General features: G+C 39.6%; 3 protein-coding genes and 1 long non-coding RNA gene across 8 annotated transcripts; 2 read left to right on the top strand and 2 right to left on the bottom strand.

Moving 5' to 3' along the window:
• The first annotated feature begins 360 nt into the window (after nt 1-360).
• mrps31 (mitochondrial ribosomal protein S31) lies at nt 361-3,659 on the top strand. The gene is made up of 7 exons (XM_016485109.1): nt 361-549; nt 1,126-1,554; nt 1,906-2,058; nt 2,534-2,680; nt 2,756-2,829; nt 2,946-3,083; nt 3,175-3,659. Exons 1-7 carry the CDS (start codon nt 431-433, stop codon nt 3,399-3,401), a joined length of 1,287 nt encoding a protein of 428 aa, XP_016340595.1. The 5' UTR covers nt 361-430; the 3' UTR covers nt 3,402-3,659.
• LOC107687676 (uncharacterized) lies at nt 3,494-22,938 on the bottom strand. The gene is made up of 3 exons (XR_001634153.1): nt 22,925-22,938; nt 14,559-14,560; nt 3,494-3,550 (listed from the first exon to the last, which is right to left on the bottom strand). It is a non-coding gene; the product is annotated as an uncharacterized LOC107687676 (long non-coding RNA).
• Nucleotides 4,591-11,343, bottom strand: LOC107687673 (serine/arginine repetitive matrix protein 1-like). 4 transcript variants are annotated; one of them, XM_016485107.1, is made up of 10 exons: nt 11,277-11,343; nt 10,011-10,071; nt 9,254-9,922; nt 8,259-8,897; nt 6,188-6,318; nt 5,991-6,084; nt 5,857-5,905; nt 5,636-5,710; nt 5,295-5,447; nt 4,591-5,196 (listed from the first exon to the last, which is right to left on the bottom strand). In XM_016485107.1, the coding sequence occupies exons 2-9, from the start codon at nt 10,049-10,051 to the stop codon at nt 5,304-5,306; spliced, it is 1,842 nt and encodes a 613-aa protein (XP_016340593.1). In that variant the 5' UTR covers nt 10,052-10,071; nt 11,277-11,343; the 3' UTR covers nt 4,591-5,196; nt 5,295-5,303. The 4 variants fall into 4 exon arrangements, with proteins under 4 accessions (XP_016340593.1, XP_016340594.1, XP_016340591.1 ...); XM_016485108.1 differs by having other exon boundaries at nt 10,011-10,067; nt 11,277-11,306; XM_016485105.1 differs by lacking the exon at nt 11,277-11,343 and adding an exon at nt 11,100-11,270.
• On the top strand, nt 12,876-18,424 carry LOC107687675 (macrophage-capping protein-like). Of its 2 annotated transcripts, none has more exons than XM_016485111.1 (9): nt 12,876-13,036; nt 15,340-15,533; nt 15,737-15,891; nt 16,571-16,732; nt 16,858-17,007; nt 17,459-17,545; nt 17,717-17,849; nt 17,933-18,024; nt 18,109-18,424. In XM_016485111.1, the coding sequence occupies exons 2-9, from the start codon at nt 15,341-15,343 to the stop codon at nt 18,172-18,174; spliced, it is 1,038 nt and encodes a 345-aa protein (XP_016340597.1). In that variant the 5' UTR covers nt 12,876-13,036; nt 15,340; the 3' UTR covers nt 18,175-18,424. The 2 variants fall into 2 exon arrangements, with proteins under 2 accessions (XP_016340597.1, XP_016340596.1); XM_016485110.1 differs by having other exon boundaries at nt 15,337-15,533.
• Nucleotides 22,939-25,089: the final 2,151 nt, after the last annotated feature.

Here is a 25,089-nt window from a genome sequence, read left to right as displayed (position 1 = left end):
AGGTAAAATGCCACGCAGAGATGTCAAAGGCCACGTCGTGGCGTTAAAGATTCAATGAATAATTTTTAAACGAACTGTTCTAAAGAACCAATTCGCATAAATGACTCGGTCTTCCCATCACTAGCAGGGATGGAGGTTGACAGCGGACCCCTCCCATGGACCAGTTTATGAACGGTTCCCTTTTCATGTTGCAATCCGATTTAATTATCCTAAAGCAATGTATGTGATACAGACAGATTAAAACAGATAAAATTGCTGAATGTCCAAACACTCGTAATAAGTGACAAATGATACGTAGGTTATCTTTAGTCGATGGAAAAAGGCGCCCGGAACGTTTATACGTCTCAAGCAGGAGCCTGCCGGACAGTTGATTGTGCTGCACAGGGAAACGTGCATGGACGACATTGAGGTCTTCTGAGAGGGGTTAATCATGTATAGAAGATTGTTAATAAATATTTATCAGGTTCGAAATGGATTAATTCATACGCAGAATACACGATTACCTTCCACCAAATGTAAAGAGAGGGAGAGTTTTGCTCCTGTTATCTGGTAAGTTACAGATTTAAGACACTGACAAGTGACAGCTCTGATCTGGTTGAATTATGTTTATGACAGTTAAAAATCTCAATCTGAAATTGAAATATCTCAGATATCAGAATAAAGTAGCACTTGATTAGCCTGCAGCATTTTCCATTTGCGTGTGGATTATGTGTTTGCAATGTATGCACTCTCTATTCTAATTCTATGTTATCTATTTGTTTTTTATTTAAAAACACTTGACCCTCTATCTCTTGCACTCTATTCGTTTTCTAACTGCTTGATTTCTTTAAAAAAGGCCTCTAACACTAGCTTTCTCTGTTTCTTTTCTAGTCTATCTATTATATAAATAACAAAAAATAAAATAAAAAACCTAGCTACATGTACTGTGTTAGGCTAACCGAGACTTGTCATAGCACTTGCATATTATTGCTCTTGTTGATTTTGATTGCTTCTATTGTCCTAATTTATAAGTCGCTTTGGATAAAAGTGTCTGCTAAATGAATAAATGTAAATATACATTCCAGCCCATGTATTAATTCTATATTTGATTATGAAGACTCATTTGATCTAATTTCTTTATTTCAGGGCCCCATGCACAGCAAGGCCATTAGGAACCAGTAGCATCTCTTTTAATGAAAATAAAGAGAGCTCCACATCCCTGTCAGAAGACAAAGAAAAGAGACCAGAAGAGAATGAGGCGAAAGAAGAGGTTAACACTGATGGGCAGAAGAGCACCGAAATGAATGAGTGCACCGAAATTTCAAATGCAACATTGGCATCACAGTTAGAGACCGAAACAGTGGATAAACCCGAGGACAGCAAGCAGGTTGAAAAGACAAAAAGTGGCAAGGAGAGTCTTTTGGAGCTACTTGGGGCAATGAAGGTGGAGGTCACAACCGTACGCAAAATAAGACCCTCAAAGACACCACGAATGAGTGAGAGGGCCGACCAAGAGCCCATGGAAAGCGCACACAGCATGTTCCAGCATGCCACAGCTGAAGGTTCACAACAGCAGTGAGTTATACATATGTACATGCATCCACAAATTGGTAATGCTGAAACTAAAAGGCCTCCGATGACAGCAACTTTATACAGGTGCATCTCAATAAATTAGAATGTCGTGTGAATTTATTTAATACACGAGTTTCACAATTTGAGTTGAATTACTGAAATGAACTTTTCCATGACATTCTAATTTATTGAGATGCACCTGTATATGTATACACTAATAGCTAAATCACAAGTCTCAGATTAATAAATTAAGATTATATGATACAATGTATTATTTAATACGTTTTTAATTTCTGACTAGCAAACAATGCATCCACTCTGAAGTGAAGTTTTTCTGTATTTTCTGTACTTTAGTGGGACCTTGAATCCAGCGCTGGTTGCTGCAGTCTCTGCCGCTGCATCCACACTGCCAAACAGACATCAGGCCGAGTCAGAGCTTCTTAAGCAGCTGAGGAAACATGAAGCCGTACCTGACACCCAGAGGAGAGCAGAAGGACAGAACATAGGGTAGGGCTCAATTCAGATGTCTGTTTCCTAAATGCTTCTTATTAAACTTAGTGTAAAGTTACATAAAAAAAAATAATAATTTGAGCTTGAAATTTTGAATCAAAACATCATAGTTTGATCTTCCATTGAAACAACAGACTTCAGTTGATGTGTGCTGGACTTGTCCAATCATTTAGTCTGCTTAGACCCGCCCCTTTCGTACAATCGACTACGGCTCGCATTCATATCTGCCGCCATTCAATCAACAAGCGATGGATGAGACCAAGTCTGTGACCTACATTTTTTTCCATAATCTGTTTCACTTAGGTGTACATTGCAATAAGAACGAAAAAATCTGTTGCTATTTCTGTGATTTTGATTGCATAAAAATGCTTGTTGTGAAAGTTGTTAATAAAACTATAGACCTTATGGTGTAAATAAAGTGTAACATTGGTACATTTGTTGGAACAATTATGTGATATCTCAAAACTTTCAGACACATAATTGCAGATATGAAAGTCGGAAGGAGGACGAATGGCAGATCAAACGCCAGACCTACCAGTCAGATTCGTTTTGATGATGACGGAAAGGGATATACTCAAGACAGAGGCATTACCGGTGAACTTGATGCAGTACGCAGAAGGTAAAAAACTTCCCTAAAATGTTCTTTTTAAATATATTTTCCCACTAAACTTGTGCATTTTGTTTTGTTTTAAAGGAAGAGTCCCTTCACTAGTAAGAGGTTGAACATCTTTACTGCAGGCATGGAGCAAGACACACTGTCAGATCTGGGTAAGGAAAAGTTCTGTTTTATGGTATAAACACCATTCAACTGGCACATTTGAGCATGTCCAAGTGAAACGGAGTGTATTTACTTACCCTGTCCCATTCCCCGCACTGAATTTCAGGCCCTACTCTTTGGGACATTGATCTAGCTAATCAAATTATCCAGGCAACAAATCAAACGCCTCGGAATGGCTTTGAGGAGATGATCCAGTGGACCAAAGATGGCAAACTTTGGCAATATCCAATCAACAATGAGGCTGGTGAGTTCCACTGCAAGAATAGGTTGCATCTAGCTTTAAGTTTTTAAATCCTGTACCTTATCTTAAACTTTTCTTTGTGCAACTTTTTCAGGCCTGGAAGAGGAGGCGAGTGTGCCCTTCCATGAGCATGTGTTCCTGGAGAAGCACCTTGATGAATCATTCCCCCGGCAGGGTCCAGTCAGGCACTTCATGGAACTTGTAATCACAGGCCTCGCAAAGAATCACCAACTCACGGTCCAACAGAAAAAAGAACATATTGACTGGTTCAGAGACTACTTCCGACAGAAAGATGATGTTCTGAAAGAGGCCGAGGCATAAGGATCAGACAAAGACAGAAGATGCTTTCGGGTTTCAACTGTCCTGAAAGCCCTAGAACCAGCTAGTTAAGATCCTAACTGCAGTGATAATTAGCTAAACTTAATTAAGCAACTGGAAGTTATAACTGCATCTATTACCAGATTAAGAGACTTGATCATTATTGTCGTTTCTTTGTAATATTCAACCTGCTTTCTGATTTTTGTGTTATTTACTAAAACAACTGTTTTTCAATTAAGTCTGGATGTTGTGTATGCTGCTCATAATTCGGTTTATGTTGCTTTTTCTCACAATACATGTTCCCAACTTTCAATTTCTATATATTTAGCTACATATATTCAGTAAACTCATATAAAGTGATACACTATAGCAACTCAGCTGTTCCGATTGTTTTTATCATACCCCTATCACCAGCTCCAAACTGCTAAATGCATAGAGCTAGGCATTAAGGTATTATAAACATTAATGTTATCTGTAAAGATGCTTGGTAATAGTGTATATTATAAAAAGCACTATACAAATAAAACTTGACAGGGTTCCCACTCTTTTGAACACCAGATATCAGAATTTTAGGATATCAAGGTCTTACTCCGCATATGTGGTTTTACGTAAGCCTCAACAACTAATGTGCAATGTTCAGGTCAACAGTATGTTTATTACCTTTAAAAATATCCATCTTTGAGCAAAGACTGGGGTGCCCAAACCTGTTCCTTGAGATCTACCTTCCTGCAAAGTTCAGCTCCACCCCTAGTCAAAAACACCTTCACCAGATAAATAAAACCTTTAGAAACACTTATTACAGATGGGCATGTTGGAGCAGGGTTGGCACTGAACTCAACAGGAAGGTAGTTCTCTAGGAACTGGATTGGGCATCTATGTATTAGCCAAAAAACATTGTTTTAACATTGCTGCAGGAAATTCAATATCAGACTGGATGACAGAAATACATAGGTTGGAAAGAATTCAGCATTAAACTGCTGAGATACCATCGCCACATCACATGAATCAAAAGCAAGGTTACAAATGAGTCAGAATTTTTGGTAGGTTTTGTGACTGACTGAGCATTCAATAGTCTACTCTCAGAATCCATGTATCCGAAATGTAGGTACATTCAAAGAGTGAGGGGAATCCTGCACGCAAACGTGCAAACTGCAAGAAGCAGTATAGTATTTGATTTCACACAACGGAAGGCATCTGACAATTCCAGTTTTATTCCAAGTGTCTGATTACAAAGAATGTACATATGTGTTTTATGAGCTACACAAACAAAACTTTTCAGGGAAGCCATTTATCAACACATGGAGCTCAAACAAACTCAGTTCATTTCATCAAATGAAAGCTAGTCATCATACAGCATTCTACAAGGATCGTTTCACATGATATGAGTCTTTTTACCAGTCGCTTTCAAAAAGCAGCTATTCAGACACTGATGTATAAACATAACCACATGTCGAAAAAGAATTCTAACCAAAGCTAAAAATCATATTTTCACAAAATGATGGCAAACAGAGAGCTTTTGTACAGGTTAAATGTATATACAAAAATGTAATGCTAATCTGTTTTTGAAACTCTAAAGAGACAAAAGCACAGAATTCGAGACTTTATCTCTAAAGCACACCAAAGAGAAAAAAAAACTACTATAGAAGAAAAATAATACTTTGGTGATATTTGCGGGTTTTTTTTTTTTTTTTAGAGATTAGTTCAAACTGTTGTACAACAGGAGATAAGAGAAGGCGAGGGAGTAAAGGAGCTCCATAAAAAGGCTCTACAGTGGACGACTTGCTTCAGCATATGCAATCTACAAAAAAGTAATATTAATGGATAATAGTTAAGTGACTGAATATTCAACAAAAAAATACAATTATGTATCATTAAGGTGCATGAAACTAGACTCACCATTTTGGGCTACCACCGGCGATAGCTAGTGGCTTGACGCTGATGAGGCACTTTATGCCGCAACGTTTGCAGGTTCTTGTACTTTGACATGATACTTTGACTCTTCTTGAAGACAGGCTTCTGATTGAAGGGTGGTCTTGGAATTAAAGTGCCCTTAGAGGACAAAGTTTTTTTTTTTTTTAAATGTGCATGGAAACAACATAAACCAAATAAAGCCTTTTTTACTACAAAGACTAGACAGTTAAATAATAATTGTGTATAACTGTTATTATTATTCAGTGTTGGGAATGAATAATAAAACTATTCAGTTCAAAAACAGTATACCAACAAGCATCGCTTACCATCAATGGTTTCCTAGTAACTCCATCAGGGGCTGATCCCCTCTTCACTCCAGCAGTTGGCTGGAAATTAGGCCTCTATGTATAGAGAAACGTGTTTCACTACAAATCACTATAACAAAAATGACTAACACATTGAAAATGTGATATAACCCAAGACATGCTTTTACTTCTAAAGCACTCTTGAGGAGTAAAATAGATCAACGTTTTAAGACTTTAATTACCTGAAATGATCCAGGCTTCCTCAGGGTTTTTTCTGGACTTGCAGAAGACCTACAAAAATTGTAAAGGGTTGCATTCAACTAAATTGTTAAGATTTAGCAGCTGTAACAGAACGGGAATACAGTTCCTCACTTACCGTCTTTCTTTCTGCTCCTGTGAAGATCTAATAGGACTTTGTAGCTTGGTGAAGCGTTCATTCAGTGTTAAATTTCCATGAGATTCTGATTCCTCTGCAAGATCAAGAAAATTAAGAACAAAAAAAAGTTAAGAACGTTACATGATACTAGCATGCGGCTACAGAATAAATTATTTGCAAATCATTCAGACTTTTACCAGATTTGCTCTTGGGTGCCTTATTCCTCCAGGGTGTATTGTTCTTAGGGCTAGTGCTGGGTTTGTGCCCCGCCTCCCAATGGGAAACCACAACAAGATCAGGTGAAAGTCGTCGGCCTATTGGTGAAGAGCTGAAAAGAAAGTCAACGAGGCATTTGAAGTCATCATCCACATCATCTGGGCACTTAAGGAATAAATTCTAAACATCAAGCATTTAGAAAAAGCAGAAGGCATGCACAATGTAATCTGATTTCAAAGTTGAATAAGCTTGTGCCTCGTGATCTGAGGAGAGAAATGTTGCACTTCAAAACTAAATTACTCAAACATTCACAGTCCTCAAGAACCCAATTGTATTGTTGCAAATGCAGAAGGACCAATGATGGATTACTACATGGGTACTTACAGCAAAGCAAGCCCATCATCGCCATGCTTCAGTTTGAATTGGTAGATTAATTTTCCCTGATTCACCTTGGCCTTTAGCAGCCTTCCTTTTGCTAACGTGAATAACTGATATAGGCAGACTGAATGAGTGGACTGAAGAACGTCATGTAGGAATCATTTTACGCTCCAAAAAGTGAACAGACAGGCATGCGAGCGCTTCCTTTTTATCCAGACTTGACAAGCCAGACACATTCCTCTCGACCTATCCTTTCATACTTGATTAGATGTGTTGGGAGACTGCAAACGCTTCATGCTGGAACACGCATTTCATGGTATAAACATTGGTTTGCAGCTCTGGATTCTGCGATGGTATTGAGGTAAAGTTTCACTGAGAGCATCTTCCCAATACGAGACTGATTTCTCTAGAAATTTTTGGCCAGTTCTCCTTGAATAAACTGCAGAACCTTCAAACTCGGGTATCATATCCATCTTCACATAACTGGTAGGTGTTTAGAACTAAACTTGCTTGGATAGTTCTTCAGTTGCAGAACTTCTACGACTATAAATTAATGCTTGACATTTTGGCAAATGTTTCATTAGGCACAACTGGATCAGGTCTTATCTTCAGCACAACTCCAACTTCCTGCCTTTTCAGCCAATGGTTTGGTTGTGTAAGATAACATGATCCCTGCTTGTCGTCAATGCTGCAATGCCAAGGATAAAAGGCATTTAAGAGCCTAAATCTTTCATAAATACCACCCATGTGATGATAAAGGACTGTAGTTACAAAGGAGGGATGTGACAAAAAAGAATGTCCATTTTGTTGATGTCTCTGATCTGTCACAGAAGAAAGTGCATGTGTCTTCCTCACACGTAGAGGCCTGTTGTTGGGTGCAGTTTCAAGGCATTCCTGAGGTTATTGGACATGGAGTTTCATTCTTTTGAACATGGTCATCTGATCCGATGCTGACCAAATCTTTCATTAATTCTATCAAGGAATGGTAGTTCTTTCTCTTCTTGCAAACAAATCTGGTTTCCATTGATAATCGAGTACAGCCTCAGAGTTGTGGTTTCTTCATCCAACCAATCAAGTTCTTCAAAGGGAACAATATCAAATGACAGGGTCTAAACGTCGTAACTGTAGAAATGGAATTCTTGTCCATTCGCTATGAAATCCATTCACATTTCCATTTTCCAAGACATCTTATCCTATGTCCGTACGACGTAGCAGTGACAGACTGAATTTTGCTCATGGTTACTGCAGTTAGTTGCATAATGAGGCAGAGCGTCCTTCTGCAAACACTTAAGATTAAGGCTTAAAAAGCACTTCCCTCCCTGGAAGACATTTTAAACATCTCTTCTGGGTCAGAGGGTCAGAGATCTGGATGCATCATTGTGGAACAAATGGCATTTGACTTTTGGAACAAAAAGGACTGCGACTGTGAAACTTTTGAAAGACCACTTGCTCAGACTTATCTCTTATCACATTCTCTTGACAAGGTCAGGATTAACATCATACTGTTGTCAATAATGAGGAGGAAAACAGGCATGATTTTCTTTATTCTCTCCTCATCCATCTCATCTGACAAGGTGACACCCCTTTGATGAAAGTTGTGCCATTGAAAAACAGGAAGCTTGACCTTCTAAACATCACGCGCCCATTGCCACAGTGTGAGGGGTGATACCATACCTGTGTGCGCTCACAGAGCGACGGGATTCCACCTTTGTTTCCGAGTCCCTCTCAGGCTCTGCAGTCTTGGAGTCTGTGTGGGGGGACGACTCTCTGGATGATGGCATCTTTTTGAGTGATAACTTCCGTGGTGGGACTCCTGGGGAATCTTTGGCATTCTTTGGTGCAGTCTGAGGCTTGGGATTCTGGACTCTCTCCGAGATTCTTGGCCTTGGTGGAGGCAGTTTGAACTGGGCCACTGACTCCGCTCTAAACTTCCGTGCTTTTATCAGTCGACTCTTATCTTGAAGGGACAAACCACGACCTCGGAAGCCCCTGAGAGGAAGAGGTCTCACTGACAATTCCCTGCGGAAGCGCTTTGGTGGCCCATGCTCCAAAGCGCTTGATGACGGTGGCCGTCTGAATTCTTGACTCTTCCTCTTCATTGGCCATCCAAAGGGCCTTTCCTGAAGTCGAAATGGAGGATACGGTCTGAGCGACGATCCAGATGGGGGTGGGCCTGGTCTTCGTGCCGGCGATCTGTAAGGGGGCCGAGTATGTGGACTTCCCCCTCCTCCATGTGCCCATTCCATGCTGGGGCGCCAGGACTCCCTTCCAAGCTCTCCATGCGGCACACGATGATCTCTCTCTGCAGACCACCTACATATCCATTACAAACAATACAAACATGTTGGTTATAATGCCAGTTTGTGCTGCTTGAGAAAGCTCTTGTGGAAGCTCTTAACTTCTATCAATTTAGATCCAGCCCCAGGCTGCTGAATGCCATATCACTTCTGTGCCAGTATAACCATAAGGGAAAATAGCCTCAAATGGTTTTACATTTTCTCCAGTTTCACTTTATGGGCTTTATCATTAGATCCTGCGGTACTTTACACTGACAGAAAGCTGAAGGAAGCTGGGATTTACTCTCACCACCCTGCAGTGTACTGGACTTTGCATTCTAACACATAACTGTATTTTTACTTTACCCAGCCTGCACAGCTTCATTCTTGTACCTCTCTGGATATGAACTCCTTCCATGAAACTCTCTGGGTTTTCTTTGGGGTGGGCCGGAAAGCCTCAAATCCCCACCGGGGGGGTGAGGGTAACCTCCTGGGCCATTCCAGTGGTGCCTGCCAAGTGCTGGTCGGCCAAAGGGCCTGAGCCTCTCCCGAGGAGTGGGGCACCAGCTTCTGTCATGCTCCTGAGGGCTTGGGCGTCGCTGTGGACCTCTGAAGGAACTATGTGGGGAAGGAATCCGCCTGTCTGATGGAGGGCCGTGGAAATGGCGAGATGGAGATGTGTGGCTAAGGTGGTTTTCGTGGAAAAGTGGTGCTCTGTGGCTAGGCGGTCCATGTATAGGACCATGTGGGGACTGCCTGTGCTGGACTGGGGGAGGGCGGCTTGAGCGAGGCGGAGAAGGCCTCCTGCGGCCCCGTTGTGAATCCTGTGAGCTGGGATACGGATGGAAGTTATCCTCGTGCTGCATCCACGGTCCATGTGGCCGTTCTCTGCGTTCACCCATGAACGAGGGCCTCTTGGGGTATGGCTGGGGTCCACTGCTGTTGTTATCTCTCCAACTTGGAGGGGCTTTTCCAGGAGGTCCTCTAAAACCTCTCTGGCTTCTTGAAGGGGGGCCAAATCGCCCTTCATGATTCATGCTGCTGTAGTTGACCGAGAAAGGCCTGTATTAAAAACAAATTTAAATTTTGAGCCGCTGACCACTATGCAGACACATCAGAATTAAATATTATATCTACAGCATTGTAGTACCTGTGTTTGGAACGAGGAGATCCTGAGTGTTGTCTCACCATTTTTCAGCTTTTAAACCTATCTTAAGTGAAATAAAAAAATGGCATGAAATGTTACTCTTCCACAATAATGACAGAACAGGACTGACATAAAAACAGCAAAATAAAAAGGAAAACAGAAAGAAACACTTTGAATGAAACGTCTAAAATCTTAAAGTAAAAGTACGACTCGCAGTGCAATGCCAACTAGTTCCGGTATTGTTCTTTGCATAACAAATCTAGGAAATAAAAAAGAAAGCCAAGCGATCCATATCAGCATTTGTCATTCATGCAAATCTTAAATAATGCTCAAAAATTACATGCTACACTCTATCCCAGAGCCATTTTAATGTGTTTTATTAAAATTGTCTTTTTTAATTTAGAAAATATATTTTAAAACCCTTTTAACAAATACTAGTAAAGCATGCGGCTGTCCAACCTGATCAATGGGTTTATATCGAGATCATCACACGCCAAACTACAAGGAATCGATATAAAACCACAGAACGCGTTTTAATCCCACGATACTTTGCCCTGTCAGTCGTGTTGCAGGGACAAATAATCAAATGAACACTCAAAATGCAATGTTTTATTTGTTTCACATTGCATTGTTTTGATTGTTTCACACATCGTGCTGAAATAAAGGATCGTCCTTTATTTAATTATGTGGAAATTAAGCAAATTAAGACGAGGTCGACGACACCACATTCCTGGCCTAACGTTACATGAACGCGTGTTTGAGGGCCGACAAGGCCTCGAGTTTCACATTCAGAAGACTAATTCGAAACAAACACGATAACACGTTTCATTCATAATATTACACGTGTAATATACAACTAAAGTTTTAAAACAACAGATGAAATATTAAGTTGAATACAAAAGCACATCGCAATTTATACAAACAGCGTCTTCCGCTTTCACCGTCAATGCGAAACTACAACAAAGCGAAAACATTTTTTAAATACAGTCTAAATAACATCATGCAACAGTATTAGTTACCACTTTTGCTTAAGTTTATATATCTATATGTTTAATTTCGACAAAGTTGACCGGCTGAGTTGTTCTGACATACCCAAGATAGTCCGATACGAAAACAGATACCCAAATCTAGCTCATCAGCAAGCGCTTAGCCGTGATAGCTAGCTAACAACCGTCTTCCGTTATACGACGTTCCACGTCTGACCGAAGATGAACCGTATATGCTTTCAAATATATATATAAAAAAAAAAACCGTCACTTTCGTAGTTACATCAAAGTCGCTCCGTCGAAAAATACGCGTTGTCTGTGAAATACCATTCAGACGAACCGAACAGCTGCAGCCGTGGTGACGTCACCGGGGCGGAACTGGCTGCGCCCATGTTGTTGCTTTGCTTTGTTAGTATTTTGTATCATTTTGTCAACCTATTATTTATTATATTCATCCATTCAAAGATAATGGTTAAACGGGAAGGATAAAAATATCACATTGAAGTTAAAACAGTACAAAAAGACATGGTGATCAGCAGTGTTGGGGGTAACTCATTACAAGTAATGCGAGTTACGTAATCAGATTACTTTTTTCAAGTAACTAGTAAAGTAACGCATTACTTTTTTATAACTTTAGAGAAACTAACAATTGTGCTTTGTTTTTTTATTGCTGAAGAGTGTTTCTTCTTCTGCGTTCAGACGTGAATTTACTTTTGCTTCAGCCTGAGGTTTATTCATTACACTTTTTGGTGTGAAAGGGCTTTTATATGTGCTATAAATAGAACTTCTTATATTAAAAACAATCAAGCCCTGCTTAAATTTAAAAAATAACGCAAAAGTAATATAATGCATAACTTTCCATAAAAAGTAACTAAGTAACGTAATTAGTTACTTTTTTAGGGAGTAACGCAATATTGTAATGCAGTACTTTTAAAAGTAACTTTCCCCAACACTGGTGATCACTGATCACAACCTGAGAAAGACATTTGTCACTCACTGCTCAAGACTGAAACCACAATGACATAAAAAAAGAGACATTTGTCAAGCGAAACCACTTTTTTACATAAGAAAAAAAATATTTTCTCTTTGTTATCCCAGACCAACACATAAAATAAGCTACTTGGTTAAAATAATACATGCCCATTCCACTTGTCGTTGGCCTAGAGGTTATTATTTGACTACACAGACTGTGGTAAGTATATGTGGTATGAAGATGTACTGTTATAGGATACTAGAATGATGTGAACTGAATTTAGTGAGTGAAAATGAAATTCACATTTCTCTCTTGTTCCTTGTATACTGCATAATTTAAAAGTTAAGTTCACCAAATAAGAAAAATCTGTCATCATTTACTCACTTTCATGTAATTTCAAACCTGTATGACTTTTGTTAATATTTGAAACACAAATTAAGATATTTATAATGAAACTTAAGTTTTCTGTAGTTGTATGAAAGTTCCCGCATCCAATGTTTTGAACATCCCAAAAGGTCATTAAATAATTACCTAACAAATCCATATCAGTCGAACTGTTTAATGTTCCCCATTTGTGGATGAGGTGAACCATAAAAATACAGAAGTTCTTGATAAAAATAGAATAAGCTTCAGTTCATTGGGTTACATTTTTAGACATTGTTCTTTTGACTTTGTCTTTCGACTTTTCATTACTCTTGCCCTTTATCTCTCACTCTTTCCATAAATGACACGAGAACGGGATCAGTTAAATGATGTGTTGCTTGTGTAGTCAAAAAGAGATGTGTTTGCATACAGTGTGTTTGCAACAGATGTGAGATGCTGATGATCAGAATTTCCCTGCGGCTAATCATTTGCTTAACAAGCTTTTGTCTTCTAACCAAGAGCTCCACATATAGTCAATTGCCTCAATAACTGTGCCTGGCCTTTGTAAGTTACTGAGGGGGAAATGGCAAGAAGTTATGAAGCAAGTCAGTCAACTGTATATGCAGTAGAGCCAATTGATTCGGCAGCAGTTACATTTAAGAACTGTCTGGAGCTGGACTGACATCAACAAAGACCATTGCATTAAGGTAGGAAATTGACAGATAATACATTTTTATGTTGTGGCTCTTTAAATCATGAGTTATACATAACTTAAAAATATAACTAAGAGTATTATTTATATATATATATATATATAGAGAGAGAGAGAGAGAGAGAGAGAGATGAATATTATAAAGAATATTCAATATTCATTTTATTACTTTTACAAAAAAATAAAAAAGATTACACTGTTTCTTTCTAATACTTTAATTATTTTTAATACTTGTCTTCAGTACCTATATGACAATGTTAAATTTCTTTTTCCATAATCAGAATATTTATTCTAATTCCTTACATTCAAATTTGAATCGCAATTCTGTGTTCTGTTTGCTTTAAATTTAGCAACTGTATTTGAAAATAATTTTCAGTTCAGTTCTAAGTGGTACACAACCCGGCTAAGGAATGAATAAAATGGTACTAGTGGAGTTAAAAAAAATTGTTATTTTGGTTGCAATTTCATCAAATTCTGTTTGTAAATGTTCTGTTTGTAAAGTACTATTCATACTTTATTTGAAAGTTATACACTGTAAAAGATTGTGATTTTAACAGTAAAAGAGTGTAAAAATGCTACAGTAAAAACCTGTTAACTGGTTAACAGTAAGTTTCCATACTATATTCGGTGAATAAATGTAATTACATTTAATGTAATTTTACAGTAAAATACTGTTAAAAATACATTTTTGGAAGTGAAAAAGAAAAAGTAATTGTCTAATTTACAGTGAAAAACCGTAAATTGACACTCCCAGAATTCCCTGCATGACGCTTCATATTTTATGTTTTTTTTGTTGTTGAAATAAAATGTTTTTTCTTAGTTTTTTCTTATCAGTTGTGTACATTAGGGTTTAATCTTAAATCTTACAAATTAATGTTTATTGTATTATTTCAGTATTATGTATGTCACCATGATGGGGTTTAGTGTTTGTGTGAATGACACTGTGCACCTTCTATATAAAAGTATTGCCCTCCTCAGCTCGTAGAAAAGCTGTTTGTGATGAGCTTTGGTTCATCATGTGACTTTCTCATCACCACCAGCTTTTGGTGGTTATCAGTGCATTACAATGGTTCAAAACAGATATTAACACTTCAATATGTTGGTTTATTAACATTACATCAGTTAATGAAATACGGTATTTTATTGTGAATTTAAGTTAAGTCTGTAAAACCTAAAATGTTGCTACCATATTTTTTATGGTGAAGTTCTGGCAACCACAGCTGCCGGTATTTTACCGTAAATGTCACAGATTTTCTTTTACAGTGTAGGGAAGTGAAAAAAGGAGGTGTCAGCAGGCGTCAAAGTGAGCGTTCGACCGTTTTACCATCTGCTCCAACATGACACAAATTTACACTCATAATCATTCAAGAGGAAACATAGATGTCATCATTCTCAAGATGTTTGATGTGGAGATTGTGTAAACATTCAGATATTTTAACATCGATCATGTGAAACCAGTCAAAGGATGATGCATCACTCTCATGTGGTTTATTTCTGTTTGTGACCTCACATCTGACCGCTTAATGCGATTAAGTAATCACTGTAAACGCAGTGACTAGGGGAGAACTTGCTCTGTTGATCTGTCTATCTGTCTTTGGTGAGCGTGGCTGGGTGTTTGTAAGCCGTGTGTCTTGTATGGCTGCGCAACAGTTGGCCTTATGAATTATTTGTGTGGCACAATTGCATCTCATTTTACAGCTCTATTATATGTGATCTCTCTGCTCTCACCTCCCACCGGCCTTCCCATTGTGCATCTCTAATAGAGCATGCAATCCCGTGCTCTGCTTCCATATCTGACCCCTGACCTTCAGGGTCCCCGCCTCTACTGTCTAGACCAGGCTAACTCCATCAAACCTACTCGATCTCACTGTCCGCTGCTCTTTCTCTCCCATCACTTCCCGTATTTCAACTTTCTGTTTCCTGTATTCCCATTTTCTCCTTCCCTAAACCATTCTTCTTGTTTTCTGTCTCTCTCCTTCCATTCGTCCTATATTTAAACATGCCATAATTCTCTGTTTGGATTGCATTGCTTCTACAACATCCATCATATTTCACTATAACACTTGATATTTCCTTCCTTATCTCCTTGCTTTCCCTGTTTCTGTTCTTCCTTGTACATAGTCTCTCTTCTTTCTCTCTCTCTCTCTCTCTCTCTCATCCCCTCTCGCTTTCTCCTCGCTTCATTCCCCCTTTTCTTACCTCACCTCCTCCTCTCTTCACTTGTTGCCGTTCTCATAACGCAGCCCCGGACCTTTACGTGAACACACGCTCTTTAATCTTGCTCTCCACCCTCAGCAGGATGCTTAATCTGCGGGCGGCACAGAACCAGTTTACCCATGAAGTGCGAGAGCCAGGGCTGTATGTCTGGAGGGTTGAGAAGATGAGGGCCGTGCTCCTTGAACCATCACAGAGGGGAATCTTCTACAATGGGGATGCATATATTGTGCTCAGCAACCGTGGAAAAGATGGAAGTGACCTACACATGTGGATGGGTGTGTAGCATCTGTTGCACATGCATGCACATGTATGCATGTATATAAATCATGTAGAATGAATGAAAATGCATCTGATGCTGCTTATATACAGCATTGTTAAAATATGCACTGTTAAAATATTTTATTTAATATTTAAATTAAGTAAAAATCTAAAAGATTTTGCATTTTCTCTTACTGTTGGCTTTCCTTCCCTGATCAAGGTGAGAAGTCGTCCCGGGATGAGCAGGGTGCTTGTGCCATGCTTGCCACTCAACTGGACAGCTTCTTGGGAGGAGAGCCAGTACAACACCGACAGGTGCAAGGATATGAGTCACCTGAGTTCATGGGACTCTTCCCTAAAGGAGTCAGCTACAAGGTGAGAGTAAGGGACAGCAGTAGAACAAAAACAACAAATCAGTGAAAAATAATGTAATATTGTATTCAACAAGTGTGCATCACATTTACATTTACATTTATTCATTTGGCAGATGCTTTTGTCCAAAGCTACTTACATTTGAGGAAAATATTAAGCAAAATAAGAGCATAGATAAAGTGAAAGAAATATAATTTTTTTTTAGGAGACAGTTAGATGTTCAAAGAAGAGATGAGTTTTTAGTTGTTTCTTGAAACTTGTAAAGGATTCAGCTGTCCGGATGGAGCATTAAACTGATCAACATTTCTATTTCAATAAATACTGTTCTTTTTAAACTTTCTATTCATCAAAGAACTGTATACTAAATCAGCATACTAGAATGATTTCTGAGGGATCATGTGACACTGAAGACTGGAGTCATGGCTGCTGAAAAATTCAGCTTTGCTGTCAAAGGAATACATTTCATTTAAAAAACTATATATTTAAATATTGTAATAATATTTCACAACTTTGCTGTTTTTATTCTGATTTTGATCAATTAAATGCAGACTTGGTGAGCATAAGAGACTTTCAAAAACCTTCCAAAAAGCTTTACAGACCCCAGACTTTTGATCGGTAGAGTAGGTGCAAAGAACGTTCCTCTATGAAATTACGGAATTACTAGTTTCTCTATCTGTCTCAGGAGGGTGGGGTGGATTCTGGGTTTAAGAGTGCCAGGTCCAGGATTGGTCCTGTTACACATCTCTACCAAGTCAAAGGAAAGAAAAACATCCGTGCAAGAGAGGTGGAGCTTAGCTGGGGGAGCTTCAACAAGGGCGACTGTTTTATACTGGACCTTGGAGAGGTGTGTATGTCAAAAAAGTTATTTTTGTAATGTTGTCTGTCATTGTGCTGCTATGGTGTTTTAGTTGGATAAACATGGCCAGTCATTTGGTGTCATCATGCAAATGCACATATGTTTATGTTCAGACTGTAGTCGCATGGAGCGGTTCCAAAGCCAATATGTTTGAGCGTCAGAAGGTGCGTGAGATAGCAATGCTGATCAGAGACACTGAAAGGAATGGGAAAGCTCACATCATCGATGTGACAGAGGGAGAGGAACCACTGGAGATGGTTCAGGTGACAAACACCAAAGACCACATAATAAGAAATTCATTTGAATTTAAAATCAGTTTTTCATTTAAATTTTGCATAACATAATTAAATTATATATATGTGACCCTGGACCACAAAACCAGTCATAAGGGTTCATTTTTCAAAATTGAGATTTATACATCATCAGAAAACTGAATAAATACGCTTTCCATTGATGTATGGTTTGTTAGGATAGGACAATATTTGGCTGAGATACAACTATTTGAAAATCTGGAATCTGAGGGTGCAAAAAAATCAAAATATTGAGAACAGATACACTCTATATATATATATATTTATATATATATATATATATATATATATATATATATATATATATCTATCTACTGGTAGTGGACACCACAGTAATTGTATCAATAAGTTTATCCATATATAGATTAGAAATGATAACACCATCTCTATTTTTGCTTAAAAGGCACTTGGTTCAATCCCAGCTCTGAAGGACAGCTCAACAGAGGAAGACACTGAAGCAGACATCATTAATTCTGCTTCCCTTTACAAGGTCAGCTCGCTCTCCTTTACAGTGTATTTTGCAGGTATCAAAAATACCTAACCTTTTTTTGTTTTGGTTAATCAAACTGTTTGTCTATCTATAAATCAAATCAAACAAAACCAGTTCCAAGTATGTTATAGGGAAAATAATAGTTCACGTTATTGTAATTCTCTCTCTCAGGTGTCTAATGCGACATGCCAAATGACCTTGACAAAACTGTGTGACAAAGGCCCTTTCAGTCAAGAGCTGCTGGAGAAAGATGACTGCTTCATCCTGGACAATGGATCTAGTGGGAAGATTTACATTTGGAAAGGTGATTGTGTATATTTGTTCAAGTTTGTGTGTGTAGTAAATCAAACTTTTTTTCGTTTATTGACTTTCTTCTTTGATACACAGGTAATGGAGCCAATGCAGAGGAGAAGACAGTTGCTCTGAAGGTGGCAGATGAGTTTATTACAGAAATGAACTATCCCAGGATGAGAACACAGGTACAACAACAGGCAGCTCACGGTTTCGTTTTTATTTCTGTGCAGAACTGTCTGCTCTTTTAACAAATTTCTTTGTGACCTTAGGTGGAAATTCTCCCTCAGGGACGTGAATCGGTCCTCTTCAAACAGTTCTTCAAGAGCTGGAGTTAAACACACACCAACATATAGGATGTACTGTATGTAGAAAATGATACTCATTTTGTATAATCACACAGCATACTAGCTTAGCTTATCTGTTGCAACTCTTTGCTATTAGCCAAAACATGCTTGTTTGATCCCAGGTATTGTGAAGACTGGGATGGTTGACATTTTTATTCAGGAACTGCCTATTTAATAAATATAAATACATTTGTGAATTGTTGATTCTGTCACATGCATAATGCTTTGCATTACTATAAAATACCTGTACACAACCCAGTGGTCTGTTAATTTGAGGTGTTCAAATACTTATGCAATGACATGATGTCTGTTAACCTTGTATATTGAGCCTCATATTAGACCGATATCAAATATATGGACAAAAAGACACCATATACAGTCCCAATGCTTATGCAACCACTATGAGTAATACATAAATGGCCTTCAATATGATCGTCTTTTATCTTAGAGATACGCACCAAGATAAAGGATGAGCCATATATTAACCTAAAACTGAAACCTCCGCCAACCAAGGACTTAACTAATAAAAGCTGAAGCAAAATATGGCCCAATTACATTCTTAATCAGACATTCTTCCATTATATTTTTTCAATTATGTTTAAAAATGGCTCTACAAAAAGGTTAGGAGCATTATGGACTCCTTAAAGAATCAATGAGCATAGTAAACTCTCATGACTATTTCTTAACTGTTCTCACTAAGTCGATTTATCTTACAGACATGTTTTGGGAAATAGATCTAGTTGATCTGAGTAACATTTTACTGCCTAAATCATCAATTAAAAATTAAACGACATATCCTTTGAGTCACTTAATAACCTATTGTTCAATGAGGTGATTTCATTTCATTTCAAACAATATTTGCAGTTATCTTGAAATGCCAGTCATCCAGGTGTGGTGAGAAAAAATTGTAATATTATGATGATGAGCAATGAGCAATCAGTATGTCTGATTATAAATGCAAATTCAGCATGTATTTTTATCAGTTTACGTCATTATTTCAACTGAAACTGCAACTGCCTATAGGATATGAACAGTTTCACATGATTCATTTCTGGTCTTGGCTTAGTTTGAATGTCACAGTAGGTTTAAATAATATTGACAGAGATATTGATTTTAGTTTTATTCATTTACTTTTTAGTTTTGAAGTAGATCAGAAACTTGGGGAAAGCGTAATCAAATCTGTTGCTGCCTTTATTTATTTTTAAGTCAGTTTGCTCAAATTTAAATCAAACAGTCATGTTTGTATGTTGTCTGTTTTATATAAGTTATTTTGACTTTGAAATGAAAGATTACACCTTACAATAGCTTTTCAGCCCACATAAATTGATTACATAAGCTCATAATGCCAATGCCCTTATCACTGTTCTCCCCTTAGTTAACATAAGTTTACACGAAATGATAGGTGAGATATCATGTGTCAGTGACTAGGGTGGATTGAGGAGACAAAGTTCATTGTGTAGTCCACACAGATGACACTGCAGGAGAGTTTTTGGGTCCTTTTGCTCTGCTTCTGCCGGCGTGCAACACAAATCTCTGAGCTGGCCTGCTCCCGCAGTAGAAAAGGTGAGGGATGTAAGCCTCTCTATGTTCTATTTGATTTAAACATAGTGTTTTAATATTTAAAAAATGACAGAGAGGTTTTTTTTAAATTTCCCATTCAAATGGCCTTTGAATCAGTAAGTAAAAGCTTATATGCGCTTTCACCTACATTTGGGATTTATTCGTGTTGTCTTTTAAATTCTTAATCTTCCTAATCATTTGTAGTAGTAATTAGTATTTAAAAAAATGTGTGTAATTTATTTAAATTATAATCATAGTATATATTTAATTTAGTTAAATAAATGTATTTATAATATAGTAATATTATTAAATTATATGATAAATGACATTAAATATGCAATTATTAAGTTAAATTTAATTAAGTACTTGGAAGGTTTCAAACATTTGATGAGCTGACAGTTTGTGTTTTGTATAAGGCTGAGGCACTCAAAACAAAACTGGACTTTCAAACCAGCCAACATGAAGAGTATCCTGAAGGGCAAAAGTAAGTTTTAGAGACTATGATTTTAGCAACAACACCATAACAATTTAAAGTGTGTTTGAATGTTCAAAAACTAGCCTAGATATTATAGATGTTTGTTTTTGTCACAGAATATGAGGCGCCTGAGGCTGGTTTGAGTAACTCTATCGGCGCTGTACGCTGGAATCTTCCTGATGAAGGTCTTCAGGCTCACAGCTCAGTTCCTAGCAAGAGCAGTCAGAGTCCTAGACAAAAGGTAAACCAAAAGATAGATAGATAGATAGATAGATAGATAGATAGATATAGTTCAAAGTTTTTCCTAATTAATATATCACCTTTCTGATGTTATACAGGACTTGAAGGATCTCCGCAGCCTGCAGGAATGCGTTAAGTTTATCACTCAGTGGAAACAGGAGGTGGAACATGTCTGCAGGGTAATATGTAATGCTTTTTACAGACTAAAATGTATACATTTTAACTATCACCGCCCGTATAGGCACGAGGCTGGACATAATCACAGGCTTGCTGATGTTCAGACCAACTGTACGCGAGTGTGATATTACCGGATAGCACACGTATGTCTGCAAGATCTGCTAAAGATCTCTTGATCTGGAAAGCATCTGCTGTGTACAAACGTCTGACAGACTACTTTCAGATGTCAGTTTTACATACATTCTAAATCATATACATCTTAAAGGCGTCTATTTGACATCTGATAGGAAACGTCCAATAGATGTATATTGCAGACACTCTAAAAAAATACGTCTTGCAGACGTAAATGCAGACGTCAAGTAGACGTCTCCGTGATGTACGTGTGCTATCAGGATTTTATACACTGGTTCAATAAATAAGAAGTTAATAGTGGGTAACTTACATTTTAAACACAATATTGCCAGATCCTTTGTCTATTGTAGTTTCCAATAAAACCACAGCAGAATTATGCTGCGTTCCAGACAACTCGAAATTTTGATTTTTCCCATCTCCTACTTGGAAATAACATCTGGAATGCTGCTTTAAGTTGGAGATCCATCTTGTGAACTCGGGGCCGATCAATCAGCCCCAACTTTAGTGAAACGCCTCATTTGAGGTCACTGCTTCCAACGAGTGTGGAGCTGCCTTGTATCAAAACTTAAAAACTTCACACATTAGGTTGCTTTTCGTCAGCTGTTTTTAAAACGAACGGCAGCATTTTATCTGATTTTTTCCCCGTTTTTTTTTTGCCATAATTGACACAAAAACAAGAAATGCTCCCCTTGTGTCATGGCAACATCATGAGGTCAATATGTTAACCTGACGTGTGATTGACTGGAATTCACTGAGATTTGAAGTGGGACATTTCAACTTGGATGTTCCCACTTCCGATCTCGTCTGAAACACGACATATCAGCACAGCTGTGGCTTACCCAAATAAATTATTTGTTTGAACGGATTGGTTAAGTAAATGATTCAATACACTCTTAAAAATAAAGGTGCTTAAAAGGTTCTTCACAGCGATGCCATAGAAAGAATCTTTCTGTCAAAGGTTCTTTAAAGAACCATCTCTTTCTTACCTTTTTATAATCTGAAGAACCTTCTTTCACCACAAAGAACCTTTTGTGAAACAGAAACGTTCTTCAGATGTTAAAGGTTCTTTATGGAACCATTTAGACAAAAAGGTTCTTCTATGGCATCGTGAAGCACCTTTATTTTTAAGAGTGTAACTCACTTGATAAAGACAGTCACTGGTTTCGTTCCTGAATGAATCAGGGTGTTCTCAACAATCATTTGTCGTCACCTAGCCCACTGAGCAACGTTGAAAGCTACAGAAAGAGTCACGGAAAAATCCCCACCAAAAATGCGTCATAGAGATTTGGAACAACATCTGTCAAGCTTCTCTCAAAGTTATGGACAAACATTCTTCCAGTAATATAAATATGGTCTTTAATAATATTCTCAAAACATTAGCACAAAAACAGGATTTTTGCATTGTTCATGGAACATTTTATTTCTAAAACCTTTTAGTTGGAGAGTATACAAAAGTTCCATAAAAAATAAAAAAGTTCCACAAAAGTTCAGACATAAAAAGTCTGAAAGAGATCACCAACTACAAGACACCATCCCCCAGCACTGTGGAGAATCAACAACTGGCAGACGATCTGAATGAGTTCTACTGCAGGTTTGAAAAAACACCCCACACCCGCCCTGAACACCTCACCACACAACCATTCACACCTCCAGCAACCCCCCTCTCCCCCACACCTGCAATTCAGATCTGCGAAGACGAGGTGCGCCAGGTCTTCCGGAACCAGAAAAGGAAAAAAGCCTCTTCAGTTTGCCTACAGAGCAAACAGGTCTGTGGACGATGCAGTCAACATGGGACTGCATTATGTTCTGCAACATCTAGACAGACCAGGGACTTATGTGAGGATCCTGTTTGTGGACTTCAGCTCAGCCTTTAACACTATCATTCCAAACCTCCTCCTGCCCAAACTAACTCAGCTCTCCGTGCAGCAGCTAGTGAGGCTGGGAAAATACACACAAGCACCTGTATAATCAGCACTGGCGCCCCCCAGGGTTGTGTTCTCTCTCCACTGCTCTTCTCCCTCTACACCAACGACTGCACATCTAAAGACCCCTCTGTCAAGCTCCTGAAGTTTGCAGACGACACCACACTCATCGGCCTCATACAGGACCTCATACCTTTTAATGTTATTATAAAGGTTGCTTGGCAATATCTTGTACACAATAATGATTAATCACTTCAACAGAAGCCTCATATTCATGAATCATAAAGCTACTGATAAGACAGAATCAATTCCATGTCACCCTGTTATGACAGTTGCATTGTCCTGTTTTTGAAATGAAATACGCATGGGTGACAATCCAACACCCTTTGAGGGACTGAAGAGTGGGAATAAGGACTGTGGGATGTTGATGCATGCAGACAGTAATGGGTGTGTGTTTGTCTACACATAATGTTTAAAATATGTGATGTTTTATTAACAAATTTCGGGAGGAGCACACGCAGATAATTAACACGGCAAATCCATCATCAGTAATTTCACCATCTATCCAACCAGCACAAGAGAGAACCCCTATAAATAATCAAAGCAGTCTTACCTTCATTATCTCTAGTCTTTCAGCAATGGCACATCCAATCGCCGCAACATGTCAGAGATTGAATTATTCCCGGACGATAACTCCTTTGACACCATGGGTCCTCCGGCGTCTCCAGTCGCCGTTCAGCGCACCAGCGCTCCGCAGGACAACACAATCGAGCCCGCGGCTGCAACATGGGGCCGCCGGCCTTCCCGTGCCGCCGTCGCTCATACCTCCACACGCTGAGGCACGCCATCACCTTCGCCTTCCAGGCGTCAGCCACCTTCTTGAGCATCCTCCTACGCTTCAGCCCTCTCCTCCGCCCCAGCCGCGGAGAAATGGACCGTGACAGGATTACGTCAGGCGCTCATCAGCTCCGACGTCAATGTCCCACGCTGGTTGACCAAGGCGGATCTCCTCGCCCTCTATACTTCTCTTCAACCAGGGGTGCCTTCAAACTCCACTCCTCCGTCCAAAGGCCACGGATAAAGTGAGCCAGGGCCTCTATGTTCCTTACTCACGGGCCGAGCAAACCACCACTCCCTCGAGGACGGGCCTCTGGTCGTCAGGCCGCAGCAGAAGGCCTTCGGCAAGCCTGGGCCGCACCCCGGATGCCGCAGCCACCAGCCCCCAACCCCCTCCTCGATCCACCGAGCGTCAGCTCGCAACTCATCGCGGCAAAGTGCCAGCCTCACAAGCCGCCGCGTCAGCGTGAGCACCCCTCCGTTAGCGGCGCATATCTATCCACAGTCCTTTTCTTACCCCAATCCCAACCCCCTCCCCTACCCATGGCCTGCAGCCCCACTGTCCAACTCTAGCGTGAGCAGGCCTCCGCTAATGGCGCAGGCCCCGACGCCCGCCATTCCCCCTCTTTCTTCTGCTCCCGGAGCCGTCCCAAGCGTGAGCAGGCCTCCACAAGCGGTTCTGGTGGCTACCTTTCCACCTCCCCTTGCTCGCTCTTCCTTCTCACTTTCTTCTGCCACACCCCTACCCATCCCTCTCGCCTTGGAACCACCCCCCGTGGCCAGCAACATCAGGACGCAGATCTTGTCAGGTGCGGATGTAGATCTTTTTTCCCTTTTGTCACCAATTTCACCTCCGTTTGCAGATCGCCAAATCGACTGCGGCGGATTTTCTGTCACCCTAAAAAAACACAACTCATCACGTATCTTATCATTTGCCGAATTCATGATCGCTTTCTCCCATTACACAGAAGTCATTTGCACTGTTTTCCCTCACAGGAGACTCGAGCTCGGCGACTATCTCGCGATAGTCACCGAACTCGCGTTATCATACGGAGGCTCTCATTTTTACACGTACCACAAATTGTTTGCAGCTAAATGCACCATCCGAGTGGCCCAATGGAACCAATGTCCTTACTGGGGGGCTTTGGACACTGAACTCCACCATAGAGTGTTTTTAGGCTGCCGTAACAGCTCATGCGCGGCCTGCCGATGCATTGCCCACTCCACCATTACATGCCCTTTCATCAACCCATCTATTCCCCCCTGCCCCGAGCCATCTCAGCCCAAATCCACCAGCTACGTCCCGCGCCTCCTAGACATCTCAACCACCCCTTTCCCCCCCACTTCCACCTACCGCCGCCACTCAGCTTTCTTTGACAGCCAGGTCTGCATCAGCTTCAATATTGGCAGATGCTCAAGGCAGAGCTGCCATTTCATGCATGCTTGCAATTTTTGTGGCGGCGCTCATGACCGCTTGATATGCCCAGTTCAAAAAGCTGCAAATAAAAATGCTAAACAATACTTATCGACTCCTGTAAATGTTTTTCGTTTGTCTTCAGAATT

The sequence above is a fragment of the Sinocyclocheilus anshuiensis genome, unplaced genomic scaffold (assembly GCF_001515605.1).
Source record: "Sinocyclocheilus anshuiensis isolate Anshui unplaced genomic scaffold, SAMN03320099.WGS_v1.1 scaffold281, whole genome shotgun sequence".
NCBI lineage: Eukaryota > Metazoa > Chordata > Actinopteri > Cypriniformes > Cyprinidae > Sinocyclocheilus > Sinocyclocheilus anshuiensis.
Note: the sequence above shows the minus strand (reverse complement) of the source record. Positions and strands in the feature narration are given on the sequence as shown.

Coding starts and splice junctions, on each gene's coding strand:
- LOC107687673 (XM_016485107.1), bottom strand. CDS start 10,051: ATGGTGAGACAACACTCAGGATCTCCTCGTTCCAAACACAG. Junction 8,898..9,253: donor AGGAGTTCATATCCAGAGAG/GTACAAGAATGA, acceptor ATGGATATGTAG/GTGGTCTGCAGAGAGAGATC. Junction 5,448..5,635: donor TTACTAGGAAACCATTGATG/GTAAGCGATGCT, acceptor TTGTCCTCTAAG/GGCACTTTAATTCCAAGACC.
- LOC107687675 (XM_016485111.1), top strand. CDS start 15,341: ATGCTTAATCTGCGGGCGGCACAGAACCAGTTTACCCATGAAGTGCGA. Junction 15,534..15,736: donor TGACCTACACATGTGGATGG/GTGTGTAGCATC, acceptor TCCCTGATCAAG/GTGAGAAGTCGTCCCGGGAT. Junction 15,892..16,570: donor CTAAAGGAGTCAGCTACAAG/GTGAGAGTAAGG, acceptor TATCTGTCTCAG/GAGGGTGGGGTGGATTCTGG.
- mrps31 (XM_016485109.1), top strand. CDS start 431: ATGTATAGAAGATTGTTAATAAATATTTATCAGGTTCGAAATGGATTA. Junction 1,555..1,905: donor GCTGAAGGTTCACAACAGCA/GTGAGTTATACA, acceptor TCTGTACTTTAG/TGGGACCTTGAATCCAGCGC. Junction 2,830..2,945: donor AGACACACTGTCAGATCTGG/GTAAGGAAAAGT, acceptor ACTGAATTTCAG/GCCCTACTCTTTGGGACATT.